Genomic DNA, 12,851 nt, shown 5'->3' on the forward strand with positions numbered 1-12,851 from the left:
TTTTGGTCAAAGAGGTAGATTCTAAGGAATGTCTTAAAGAAGGAAAAAGATGTAAAAAGGTTTTGTAAGGGAATTGCAGAGCATAGCACCGAGGCAGCTAAAGGCAGAACTGCCAACGCTGTAATGATTGCAATCATGGATGCTCAAGAGGTCAGAATTGGAGAAAGCAGAGATCTTACAGCATCTTCAGCTTCTATTTCACATTTTCAATATAACCATTTTCAACTTGCCTCTCTTGGATTTATGGCAGGTTAACTGTAAGCACTAGTATAGCAGATTCTTTTTGTGATTACTTTGCATCCCAATTTGTGATGTCATTCTTTAATTAGTTTGCAAAGCAATAATCAGCTGACATCCAGCGATGTTATTATCAAAAATGCCTGTATTTGCAAGACAAAATGTGAGATTTGTACCTGGGGTTGGCTCACCCTACAGTCAGTTTCTGAAATGCTGGTGCTATTTGTTTAAAAGCTGAGGAACTGAATCCATGTAAAACATAAGAGTAGATAACACAGTGATTAAACTGCAGACTGCATTAGCACACGAGTAGCTCCGACCATAGACTGCCTTGAAACAGCTTGGTAAGTAGAACATGCTTTTGGATTAAATAACTATGAAATGCAAGTCTATCTCTGAGACTTTGCAAGAGCAACAGAAGATTAAAATGGTTAACAATTACAAAAGGACCATCCTGTTTGAATAATTTAGTGTTTACTGTTTAAGTGTAACTTCTGCAATTTGCAAACAATAACTGTATAACCCTATGAAAGGTACCAGAGCAAAATAACTTACATTTTTCACAACATACCAAAGCACTTTACAACCAATGAAGTACTTCTTTTGAGGTGTGGTCATTGTTGCAATAGTAGAAACGCAGCGGACAATTTATGCACAGAAAGCCCCCACAAACAGCAATATGATGACAACCAAATAATCATTGTGATATTGAGGTTAAGGGATAAGTAGTGGTCAGCATACAGGGAAGAGTTCCTCTGGTCTTCAGATAGTGCTACTGTAATTTTTATATCCACTTGCGAGGGCAGATGAGGCCTGAAGTTTAACATCTCATCTAAAAGATGATATCATCGACAGTACAGCACTTCCCTTAGTATTGCACTGGGGTGTCAGTGTGGCTCTCTAGAATGGGTCTCAAACTGACAACCACCTTATTCAGAGTCAAGTGTGGTACACACTGAACTGCGGCTGGGGATTCACTTAGTGCAAGGTGTTTGAGAGCTTTTGACACTTGATTGATATGGATTCTGGAACTAAGATGGATACTGTAACCTAAATCATAAGTTAGAAAAAGCATCGATTTTCAAACACACCAACTTCTAGGGAAGTGAAATGAGATTGGGTTGAGAAATCAGCTTTGCCTCTGATCTCATCTGCCTCCTGACAGGAAGGTTAAGTTAAAATTGCTCCCTAAAATAGAATCACTTGGACTCAACCACGCATTTCACATTGTGCCTTTTACAAGGAAAATGACCCAATTGGTTTACAGAACCACAGTTGGGGAATAGAAATCAAACAAATGGACATTAAGCCATGGATGCAAGGGTGAGGAGAAGTGACTGGGAGATAAGGTTTCAAGAAGGTTGTTATGGGTGAAGAGGTTTAGAGGGGGATTTTACAGAGTCCCAGGCTCAGGTAGCATCAGATGTGGGGTGGAAAGAGGAGATGCAACAATCAAGAACTGAAAGATTTGAGAGTCAATGTAAAACTGGAGGAGTTTGCAGTTGTAGGGTGGGGAGAGATTACAAGATTAAGGGAGGCGGAACTTACAGTGCTTACAGCTTTGGGAACAAGAAACAAATGTATTTTAGCACAGGCTGTGTGCAATGTTCCATTAAGGTGTTGCCAAAGTGTTAGGTCAGAGGGATAGCTGATCTTAGGTGACATGGGTCAAGGAAAGGTGGATGTTTTACCATTGGAGAAGGCATATTTTAGTACATGTTTTGTGGTGCTGCTCATGTTAAATTTACATTGACTGGTGGAAAAAAAAGACATAAAAAGGATGAATTTCTTTTTCTCTTACCATTTGGATATTTCTATGCATGATGTTGACATTACATACAGATAGATCATTCTTAGTTACACCGGGACTCACTCCAGAACATATCAAGACACTTCACGCAGTTTAGAACCTTTTGAAGTGCACTTAACCTATTGGTATAATATCATATATCATGGGCAGAATATTATGCTCGGCGTGCGGGCGCGCACCCACCATGCCTGAGCTTAAAATGACGCGTGATGACATCATCTCGCAGTCTCACGATATTTTGTTTGCCAGGTGCACGCCGGAGTCGGCTGCGCACCCCCCGACAATTAAAAGGCCATTAACAATCTAAATTCAAATTTACGCTGCCCGTCTAACCTTACGGTTGGCGGGCAGGCGAAAAGGCCAAGCGGCCTTTACGTTTTTTAGGGAATCTCATCCACAGGTGGGATGAGGTTTCCTAAAGCAAATAAGCATCACATAAAAACTTTATTTTTGAATTAAAAACATGTCCCAGCTCATGTGACAGAGTCACATGAGGGGACATATGTTATCAAATTTTTATTCTCTTCATTTTTTTTTACACAGCCCTTCAAGCTCCCCGACGCAGCTCCATGCCTCAGGGAGATTGAAGAGCTCTTTCTCACGCACTTGGCCCACTTCGCTAACCCCCCCCACTACCCCCAATACCCCCTCTCCGACTCCCCAACCCCCCCTACCCCACCCCCGTGCCCACTCCCTGTCGAGCACACCTGCCAAGGGAAAAATCCTGCCCCATGTAACATAATATTCATAGATTATAATGTAATGGATTTAGGATTCGAATCAGCCTTGATCTCATTCAATGCTGCAATATAAGCCTGAGAGATTGAATGCCCTCCTCCTGCTCTTATGTCCCTTTATAATGTTGTATAATTAATGTAATATAAAGGCTGTATCTCATGCACCTTCATCTCATAGTATGAAATAATTGAATTCCAAAGCATGTACTCACCAATTTTACTGGGAGCCTTTCTTCACAGCTGTTAATGCTTATTATATTGAGGGGAACATATAACCTGTAGCTTCTAAAAATTAAAGCCACTGATTTATAGTTTTCACAGAGCAATCAATGAAATTATAGAATATAATGGCTAGTAGGTGGTCACTGTAAAGCACTGGACCCAATTATAAATGAATGGAATCACTCTCCCCAAAGATAAAGCAAAAGGACCCCAGGTAAACAAAGATGGAGCTTGACTTATTCAGTCACTGGTTCTGCTGATTGTAAATAGATAAAGTGTGTCCAATAGGTGGATATGATGAGTCTAATATGTGGAGGAGGAGAGTTAACATGTTTCTTGCTTTTGTGTGGTACTTTGTTTCTCACTTTCCACCTATACTGCTGGCACAGCAATGCAAAAAAGAGAGCTAAATGTGTAATTCTGTCCCTGTCAGTACACAGCCTCTCCATCAGCAAGTTCTCAGCTGTGCCTCCTCGTGGAGACACACAGAAACTGGGTCCCTCATGGCACCAGGCTAAAGCTTCAAAGGAACCCCGAGGAGGTTTGCACCCCCCCCACCCAGACATGCAGTGTACAGGCTCACCAGCAAGTGGACACACCCTGGCATTAATGAACCAAACTCCCAGATATGGGCAAATAGTCTTGTGGATGCCTTGGGAGAGTTGAAGGCTAAGGGAGTAAACCCTGACAAAAAAAATCTGGAGTGGAGCCCAAAGGCAGACTGATGTCTAAATATGTCATCTTACCACTTCTGTAACCAAGCCAGTGTCAAACGTGGTGCTTTACATTCCTTTGGACTCAACCTGATGTTTGGATAGCCCAGGGTCTCTATAAATATTTCCCAGGCTTCTGCCCTGGAGAGAACACCCAAATTTTGCTGCAGGGAAATGGCAGTTATGAGTGATAAGCATAACTCGAATGATGTAGGGAACGGGTGCTACGAGTCATCTCTGACTATTGGAGGACCATCTGGTCAGTCACTGCACATCTCAATTCTGGTCACCCCACCTTCTTCAATAGGTGCTTGGAGCTTAGAGTCTCTGCTCAACAAGCGGACAGAATCCATCACGCCAGACAAACAAACAAAACGAATGAAAAGAAAAGCGATGCCAACTCCCTGTTTGGCAAGCTGGAACATCAGAACCCTGTGCACAGGATCGACAGACACAATAATGTGTGAAAGATAGCTGTGATCAACATGGAACTTGATAGACTGAACATTGACATACCAACCCTACAAGAGACCAGCTCGCCAAGAATGGATCTCTGACAGAAAATTATTACACATTCATCTGGCAGTGGAAGAGTTCAGAAGGGCAAGTGAGCAAGGTATAGGCTTCACTGTAAAGAACTCACTATTCTTGATCATAGAACACCCCACAAATGATTATGAATGTGTTCTTTCCATTTGCCTCTAAACTCAAACAGTTAATCTCATGAGTACCTATGCTCTCACACTGCGTTCCACTACAGAAGTGAAAGACTAATTTTATGAGGAGCATAACACTGCTATCAGCAGAATCCCTAAGTCAGAACATCTTTACGTACAGGGGATTTCAATGCAAGAGTGAAATCCATGGTGCAGACCATGAGGCTTGGACCTCCTGGCTCAGACATCATAGCCTGGGAAAGATAAATGAGAACGGACAGAGACCATTAAGCTTTGCCGCTACCATGAGTGTTGTGTAACCAACACTTCCTTTCAGAACAAACCATGCCACAAGGTGTCCTAGAGACATCTGAAATCGGCATTGGTACCAAAAGGATCTAATCATCACCAGACATGACTCTCTGAACAGCATTCTCAACACACACAGCTACCACAGCACTGACTGTGATACAGATCACTCCTTGGTGTGCAGCATAGTTAAGATGCAACCTTTGATGCTTTTTCATTCAAAGCAGAAACATCGTTCTCATATCTACATCAGCCATACTGACTACCCAGATAAAAACTATCTGTTCCTCAGCTCAATAAAACAGGCACTCTCCAGCTTCCCCACACAGTGCAGAAACAAAATGGGACATACTTCGAGACACCATCTAACAATACCATGCTATCAACATATGGGAAGCAAGGGCAGAGCAGTACTGACTTGTTCAAGGCTAACATCACTGTGATGAAACCTAATGGTGGCCAAGCAGTCCACTCTCATTAATTACAAGAGAGATTCAAGTGAGAAGATTCTGACTCCACTGAGAACCACTCAAAGTAACATAGAATACACTGCTGGGCAGTTTGCCAATGACTACTGGTTACAACATTGCCAGAATATTCTAATGTCCTTTGGTACAGGTAATGCTAGGGTCATGTATGAAGGGATCAAAAAGGCAACAGGTCCAATGGCTCTTTTGAAAGCAAAGGCAAGGAAGGTCATCAATGACTGCAATAAACATTTGGAGAGATAGGTGGAACACTATTTTGAGCTGTACTCTAGGGAGAACACTGTCACTGAGGAAGCTCTGGACATCACAGAAAGCCTGGCTGTCATGGCAGATATCAAACCCACAGTTGATGAGCTTAACAAAACTACTGACTCATTTGTCATGGGCAAAGTTCCAGGTGCTGATGCCACTCCACCTAAACTCATCAAGCATGGGAAACCAGCATTTGCACAAACCTCTCAATCTCTGCTGAAGGGATAGGAAGTAGCCCAGGATATTCATGATGCAAAGGCTGTGAGCCTATACAAAAATAAGAGTAACCACATTGATTGCAACAACTATCGAGGCAGCTCCCTGCTGAGCATCATTGGAAAAATAATTGCTCATATTTCCTTGTCAGGCTGCAGATCTTGACTGAAAACATCTATCCTGAAACCCAGTGTGGTTTCAGAACTGGGAGACCTACAATTGACATGATCTTCTCAGTCCGGCAGCTACAAAAGAAATGCCATGAACAAAGGCGACCACTACATATTGCCTTCATCAATCTCACCAAGGCATTTGACCATTTGAGCACAGTCAGTCTATTTAAGCTGGAGAAAACTGGCTGCCCGCTGAAGCTGCTCAATGTGATCGCTTCTTTTCATAACAACATGATGGTAAGGTCAACTGTGAGGGGCAACATCAGAACCCTTTGAAATCCACAGTAGGATCAAACAGGGTTGTGTTCTGGCACCTACACTCTTCAGTATATTCTTCTCTTTGCTGAGGTCATATGCCTTCAGGTCACCCACAGGGAGGGCTTTCACTTACATACCAGAACTGACAGAAAGTTGTTCAGCCTTGCTCACCTGAGATCCAAGTCAAAGAAGTACCAAGTCATCATCAGAGAGGTGCTCTATGCTGACGATACCGCACCAGCATTCCATACTGAGGAACATGCTCAGCACAAATAGACAGACTCTCCCACACTTGTAAAGAGTTTGGTTTGGCCATCAGCATCAGGAAGACAAATGTCAAGGTCCAGGATGTTGCCATACCATCATACATCAACATTGAAAATGTAACACTGGAGGTTGTTGATATCAATAACGTATATAGGCTCTACAATCATCAGCAACCTGTCACTCGGTGCTGAAATGCCCACAAAAGCTGCAGCTGTTATCTCCAAGCTGAGTAACAAGAGTATGGAACAACAGCAATCTGAGAAAACACAAAAATGTGAGTCTACCAAGCCTGCGCCCTGAGCATGCTCCACTACAGCGATGAGACCTGGATAACATATGATAGGCAGGAGGAAAAGATGAACGGGTTCCACCTTTGTTGTTTCAGACATATCCTCAGCATCTCTTGGCAGGACAAGGTCTCCTGCAATGTGCTAATTCCATCAGCATACACATTGCTGTGCCAATGACATGTACGCTGGCTTCACCATGTTCAGCGGATGGGTGACAGCCGTATACCCAAAGACCTTCTCTATGGTGAACTGGCCACTGGGTCATGACTTCCTGGGTGTCCATACCTCTGCAAGCGAGATATGAAGATGGTGGACATTGACACTGACAACTGGGAGACAGTCGCTGATGGCCGTGAACTCTGGAGGCTGACTGTTTGGAAGGGCATTGAAAGAAGTGAACAGAACTGAAAAGTTCAGCTGGCTGAGAAGAGGGCCGCAAGAAAACGGGCCAGCAAATTATGCACCTTCTCAGCCCACTGTCTTCATCTACAGCAAATGTGGCAGAGTGTACCATGCCAGAGTGGGCCTTCAGAGCCACAACAGATAATGCTTATCACAGCTTTGACCACCACAGTGCAAATCATCATCTTACGCATTGGAAAGCTGCCCTAAAAAAATGTAGGTATATCTTGCTGTCCAGCATTTTCTGTGTCAGCTGTGGCTCAGTGGGTAGTGCACTTGCCTCTGAGCCTGACGGATTGTGTGTTCTAAGCCTCACTCCAGAGACTTGAGAATATGATCAAGGCCGGTGCTCCAATGCCAATACTGAAGTGTTGCATTGTCAAAGTTGGCATCTTTCCCTTGGGTCATTAAAATGAGGCACCGTCTCTTGGGTGGATGTAAAAGATCCCAGGACATTATTTCAAAGAAAAACAGGGGAATTATCCCTGGTGTCCTGGGCCAATATTTATGCCTCAACCAAAATCACCAAAACACATTGTCTCTTTATAATCTCGTCACTTTGGCTGCCACATTTCCTACTTTAAAATTCAAAAAGGTGTTTCGTTGGCTATAAAGAGTCTTAGGATGTCTTGAGGTCATGAAAGGTGCCATAGAAATGCAAATCTTTCTTTTCCTGACCCCCAAAAATTAAATGTAATAACCTTATCCTTACCTTCTAATTTCTCCACACCCTATTGTATAAAATTCTCCAGCTTTGCATCTGTTCGCACAACTTTGGGCCCTCTCATGACTTTGAATCATTGCACAAATTGTTCCTGGCTGATGAATGTGCATATCCTTTTCATCAATTCTCAGGATGTGGGCATCACTCCAAGGCCACCATTTTTGTCTGTTCCTAGTTGCCCCTTCAAAAGCTAGTGGTGAGTTGCCTTCTTGAATCGCTACGGTCATGTAGTGCAAGAACACCCACAGTGCTGCAAGGGAGGAAGTTCCAGGACTTTTGACCCAGCAACAGTGAAAGAACAATAAACTAGTTCCAAGTCAGGGTGGTGTGTGACTTGGAAGGGAACTTACGAGGTGATGGTGTTGCCGTGCACCTGCTGCCCTTGTCGCTGTATGTAGTAGAGGGCATGGATTCAGAATTACTGTTCAAGGAGCCTTGCCAAGTTGCTGCAGTGCATCTTGTAGATGGTACACACTGCTGACTCTGTGCACTGGTGGGAATGATGTTTAAGGTGGTGGATGGAGGGGGCCGATCAATTGGGCTGCTTTTTTTTGTGGTAGATCTCCATCCAATTTTTTTCAAATTTAAACGCAGGTAATTAGGTAACACTACACAGGTTGCTTTGTTTATTATTAAATGTGTTTATCTTGGTTTTGTTTTTTTCCAGGAAACTGAAATTTAGTTGAAGAAAATTAACTCTAAACCAAGTATGACATCTAACATGATAAAGGATCTCCTGAAAATACCAGAAAAATATAATGTTGTTCAACAATTCAATCAAAGCGTCATCTTTGCTTCCCAAAGAACCAAAGAATACATTGGATTCAAGGATCCCAAGTCTAAACTGATGATAAATAATTCGATGCTGACAGATATTTTCCTGATGACCTACATTGACCGAAGCATTCAGTGTAAGCTGACTGAATCGATCAGTTGTACAAAGCTGACTGAAGAGCAAACCATCCTTTTGGGGACAAATTGGGTTTGGGCGGTGCAGGACATGCCTTCCAAAAACCCCAAGGTGCAGATTGCAGTGCAGGTCATTCACATGGAGAGCAAAGAGGCCGTGGCAATGGAGAAGAGATATCAACCCACTGAGTCCATGAAGCTGGCAAGACAAGCATCGATGAACAAGACCCACCCTGAGAAAATCAGCGACTTCTGTTCATCCATTGGAAAAGACTGTTATGGGCTCTTTCTTTTCTTTGGGCTCAAGGGCGACCCGAAGTCCATCTGTGGAGTCCTGAGCAATGACTTCCACATGCACTTAGGATATGGCCTAGAGGTTGACAACGCTTTCCTGCTGGATTGTATTGAGAAAGCCAAGACCTTTGTCACTCCAGGAAGAATGTTGGAGCTGATCCTTCAGAAAGAAGGTGTGCCAGAGAACTTGAAGCCAGTCTGTGTCAAGTTTACTCAATAAACTACACTAGGACGCACTCTGAATGGGTTCCAATACGATGCAGGTCACCAAGAAACTTTGAGTTCAACTTTGCAACCAGGCAAACCTTAGCTTTGTCACTGGAGGAAACTGAATATTCCTTTTCAACTTGACGTTTCACTGCTTCTAAGAAACCGCTTTCCATCTGAGTGGATTTCACATCTGATTAGCTTCAGTCAACTAGATCAGCATTTATTCTTCAGTCTCATTGTATTTAGAAGTTGTAGAATCCTAGGCTAGTATAGGGAAGAAAGAGGCTATTCAGCCCATTGGGTCTATGTTGGCTCTTTCAAAGAGCAGTCCAGTTAGTCCCAATCATAGGCTCGTTCCCCAATATCCCTGGAGGCATTCTGCCTTCAAGTAATTATCCAATTGCCCTTTTGAAGGCTGCTATTGAAAGAGCATCCATCACCTATCAGGCAATGCATTCCAAATCCCAACCACTTATTGCATAAGTTTTCCTCAGTTTGACTCTGGTTCTTTTGCCAGTAAGCTTAAATCATGTCCTCCAGTCATCGACACTTCAGCCACTGGAAACAGTTTCTCATTACTTATTCCATCTAAAGCATGATTTTAAACAACTCTATTGAATCTTCTCTTAGTTTTCTCTGCTCAAGGAGAACTTTCATTGACATGTGCTTTGTTTTCAGAGTTTGTAAATATGTAGGTCATCGAATGACAGCAAGTGTCAAGCAATTGGGAGTCAGAAGTAACAGATGGGCTGAATGGTCTTCCTCATTACCCTGGGCAGTGGAAAAAGATTAAGTAGTCACTTTCAAAAAGGAATTGGACAAATACTTCAAGGGGAGAAATGATGCAGGGCCATGGGGGAAAGAGCAGGCTATAGTGGAACTAACTGGATCATTCTTTCAAAGAGCGAAAACATTTATACCCTAAGTATGCACAAAGAGGTTTTAGGACATCTAGAAATCTTGATCTCTACAGAGACCCAAAGGTAAATTATGAATTAATGATTGAAGAAGTTTTAAAGGTTCTCCTTCTGATTTTTCAGTCTTCTTGTATTCTACTTTGGTAATGGTTTTCCTATATCCCTGCTGCCCTTTTTGCCCTATAGGCGGCAGACCTCACAGTTTTGGAAGGTGCTGTCGAAGGAGTCTTGGCAAGTTGCTGCAGTGCATCTTTTAGATGGTACACACTGCTGTCACTGAGTTGATGTGTAGGATACTAAATGGTCAGTGCCGTCACATGCATTGAGGGGCAGAATTTCATCTTTACTACATGGGATGTAATCTAGTAAAACAGATCACCTAGCTTCTATAAAGCCTGCTTGAGACTCAATCCTGTGAAACCAATACATATCAGCAGTCTCTATACAGGGTGGATGATTCACTACACCAGATTACCATCTACAGTGTAAAGATAAAAATCGAACTCTGAGAGTAATTGAGGCATTTGAAAGCTGCTTTTAACAAATGCTTTGCCATGAGTCTGTTGTACTTCATTGAGTGCATGAGCAGGCATTAAAGGATTAATAAACCAAATAAATTTGTGCGTTGAATTATAATACCAAACAATTATCGTAGAAATTACAGACCATTCAGCCAGGCAAACTGGTGCTGTCTCATCAACTAGAGCTACCTACTCAAATCCCATTTCTAATCCCGTTCAAAGCAAAACACAAAAGAACTTCCATTCTCACTTGTTAAGATGCTACTGGAAAAGCTATGGTTGTTCTCCTTAGAAAAGGTTAAAGTTGAGATTGAGGTGTTCAAAATCATGAAAGATTTTGATAGAGTAAATAGGGAGGAACTGTTTCCAGTGGCAGGAGACTCAATAATTGAAGGACCCAGATTTAAAATAATTGGCAAAGGAACCAAAGACAACATGAGGAATTTTTTTAATACAATTAGTTGTTGTGATCTGGAATGCTTTGCCTGAAAGGGAGTTGGATATATAGTTGAGGAGGAACCATCCGTCCCACTACTGGAAACAGTTCCTCCTTATTAAACCTATCAAAACTCTTCATAATTTTGAACACCTCCACCAAATCTCCCCTTGACCTTCTCTGCTCTAAGGAGAGCTCCCTCAAGGGCAATAATATGCTTTGGCTGGTTAACTTACTAGAACATTCACTGGGCACTGGGCAATATCGTGTGTGTTGTGACGAAGAGGCATCAGTCTGAGTCATGAGCCCTACTTCCTTCTCGCCATGGATGCTGCTGGCCTGTTGAGATTTTGCCCAGCATTTTCTGCCTTCGTTCCTTTGATTACATGTATGATGTTAGGATTCTCTGTCAACAAGGGTTTGAGAGTGTTTAATTTGTCTCCTGAATGCTTTTAGCACTACCCCCTCCATCCCTATCCAGTTATTGAATGGTGTAAAATAAGCAAATAATCCTGGCCTGATCAAACCCATACTTGTTCAAATTAAGCCATATCTAAATATTGTATGATTGTTTTGACTATAAGGTAGTTTATCCTTTCTCCAATCTTTAACTGTAAGTTATTATACCCCACTCTATCCAGAACAGATTGAAATTGTTTCATGCACTTCCATGGAAGAGGTCTTGCGGTTCAGTAATTGTTGCCCATGCCTTCAAGCAAAATTCTGGGTTTGGCTCCTACTTTGGGGCTTGTTGGCCACAGAAGGAGCATTTATACATGGCTCAACAGGTTGATAATCAGCTACTAATACTTCGTCAAAGGGAAAATGTGTATGTGCAAATAAACAAAATGCACCTCTATCATTGTATTTACCTTTATGTTAAATATTTGAGGGTGTCTGCCACACTCTGTCAACTTCAATTTTACCTGAATTGGCACCAGTTTTGAAGCAGATTAGTGACAATTTCTTTTCAATTCATTCATGGGATGTGAACATAATTAGCAAGTCCAGCATTTATTGCCCATCCCCTAATTACCCTTGAGAAGGCGATGGTGACCATCTCTTTGAACGACCACAGTTATATGGTGTAGAGACACATACTGCTGTTACGGAGGGAGTTTCAGGATTTTGACCGAGTTACAGTACAGAAACGGTGATATATTTCCAAATCAGTACATTATGTGATTTGGAAGGGAACTTTCAGGTGGTAATGTTCCACAAGTCTGATACCCTGGTATTTCTAGATGGTAGAGATTACGGATTTTGAAGGTGCTTGTCAGCAGTCTTGCACATTGCTCCAGTGCAGCTTGTAGTTCAGGCTTGACCAAACAGCGGCCCACGGGCTGCAGTGTGGACCACGAGGTCCCTTTGAGGGAGAGAGTGAATAACTGTGCATGTTGGGGGTAGAGAGAGAGTGAATGTGTGTGGGGGGGAGTGTGTGTGAGTGGGTGGGTGGGAGCGGGGGGGGGGATGAGAAAGCAAATGAGTATGAGTGAGTGTGTGTGCGGGAGAGAGCAAGTGAGTGTGCAGGAGAGAGTGAGTGAGTGAGTGTGTGTGCAGGAGAGAGCGAGTGAGTGTGCGGGAGAGAGTGAGTGAGTATGTGTGTGTGCGGGAGAGAGTGTGTGTGTGTGTGTGGGAGAGAGTGAGTGAGTGTGTGGGAGAGAGCAAGTGAATGAGTAGGATAGAGTAAGTCTGTGTGTGTATGTGGGAGCGAGTGAGTGTGTGTGGGAGAGAGTGAGTGAATTGTGAGTGTGGGAGAGAGTGAGTGAATGTTTGTGTGTGCGGGAGAGAGTGTGTGTGTGTGTGGGAG

At 42.9% G+C, this 12,851-nt stretch overlaps 1 protein-coding gene across 1 annotated transcript; it reads left to right on the forward strand.

Annotated features, from left to right (window-relative positions):
• The first annotated feature begins 499 nt into the window (after positions 1–499).
• rep15 (RAB15 effector protein) lies at positions 500–10,697 on the forward strand. Its single transcript, XM_041196833.1, has 2 exons — positions 500–581; positions 8,422–10,697. The coding sequence occupies exon 2, from the start codon at positions 8,464–8,466 to the stop codon at positions 9,175–9,177; it is 714 nt and encodes a 237-aa protein (XP_041052767.1). The 5' UTR covers positions 500–581; positions 8,422–8,463; the 3' UTR covers positions 9,178–10,697.
• Positions 10,698–12,851: the final 2,154 nt, after the last annotated feature.

The sequence above is a fragment of the Carcharodon carcharias genome, chromosome 10 (genome assembly GCF_017639515.1).
Source record: "Carcharodon carcharias isolate sCarCar2 chromosome 10, sCarCar2.pri, whole genome shotgun sequence".
Taxonomy (NCBI): Eukaryota; Metazoa; Chordata; class Chondrichthyes; order Lamniformes; family Lamnidae; genus Carcharodon; species Carcharodon carcharias.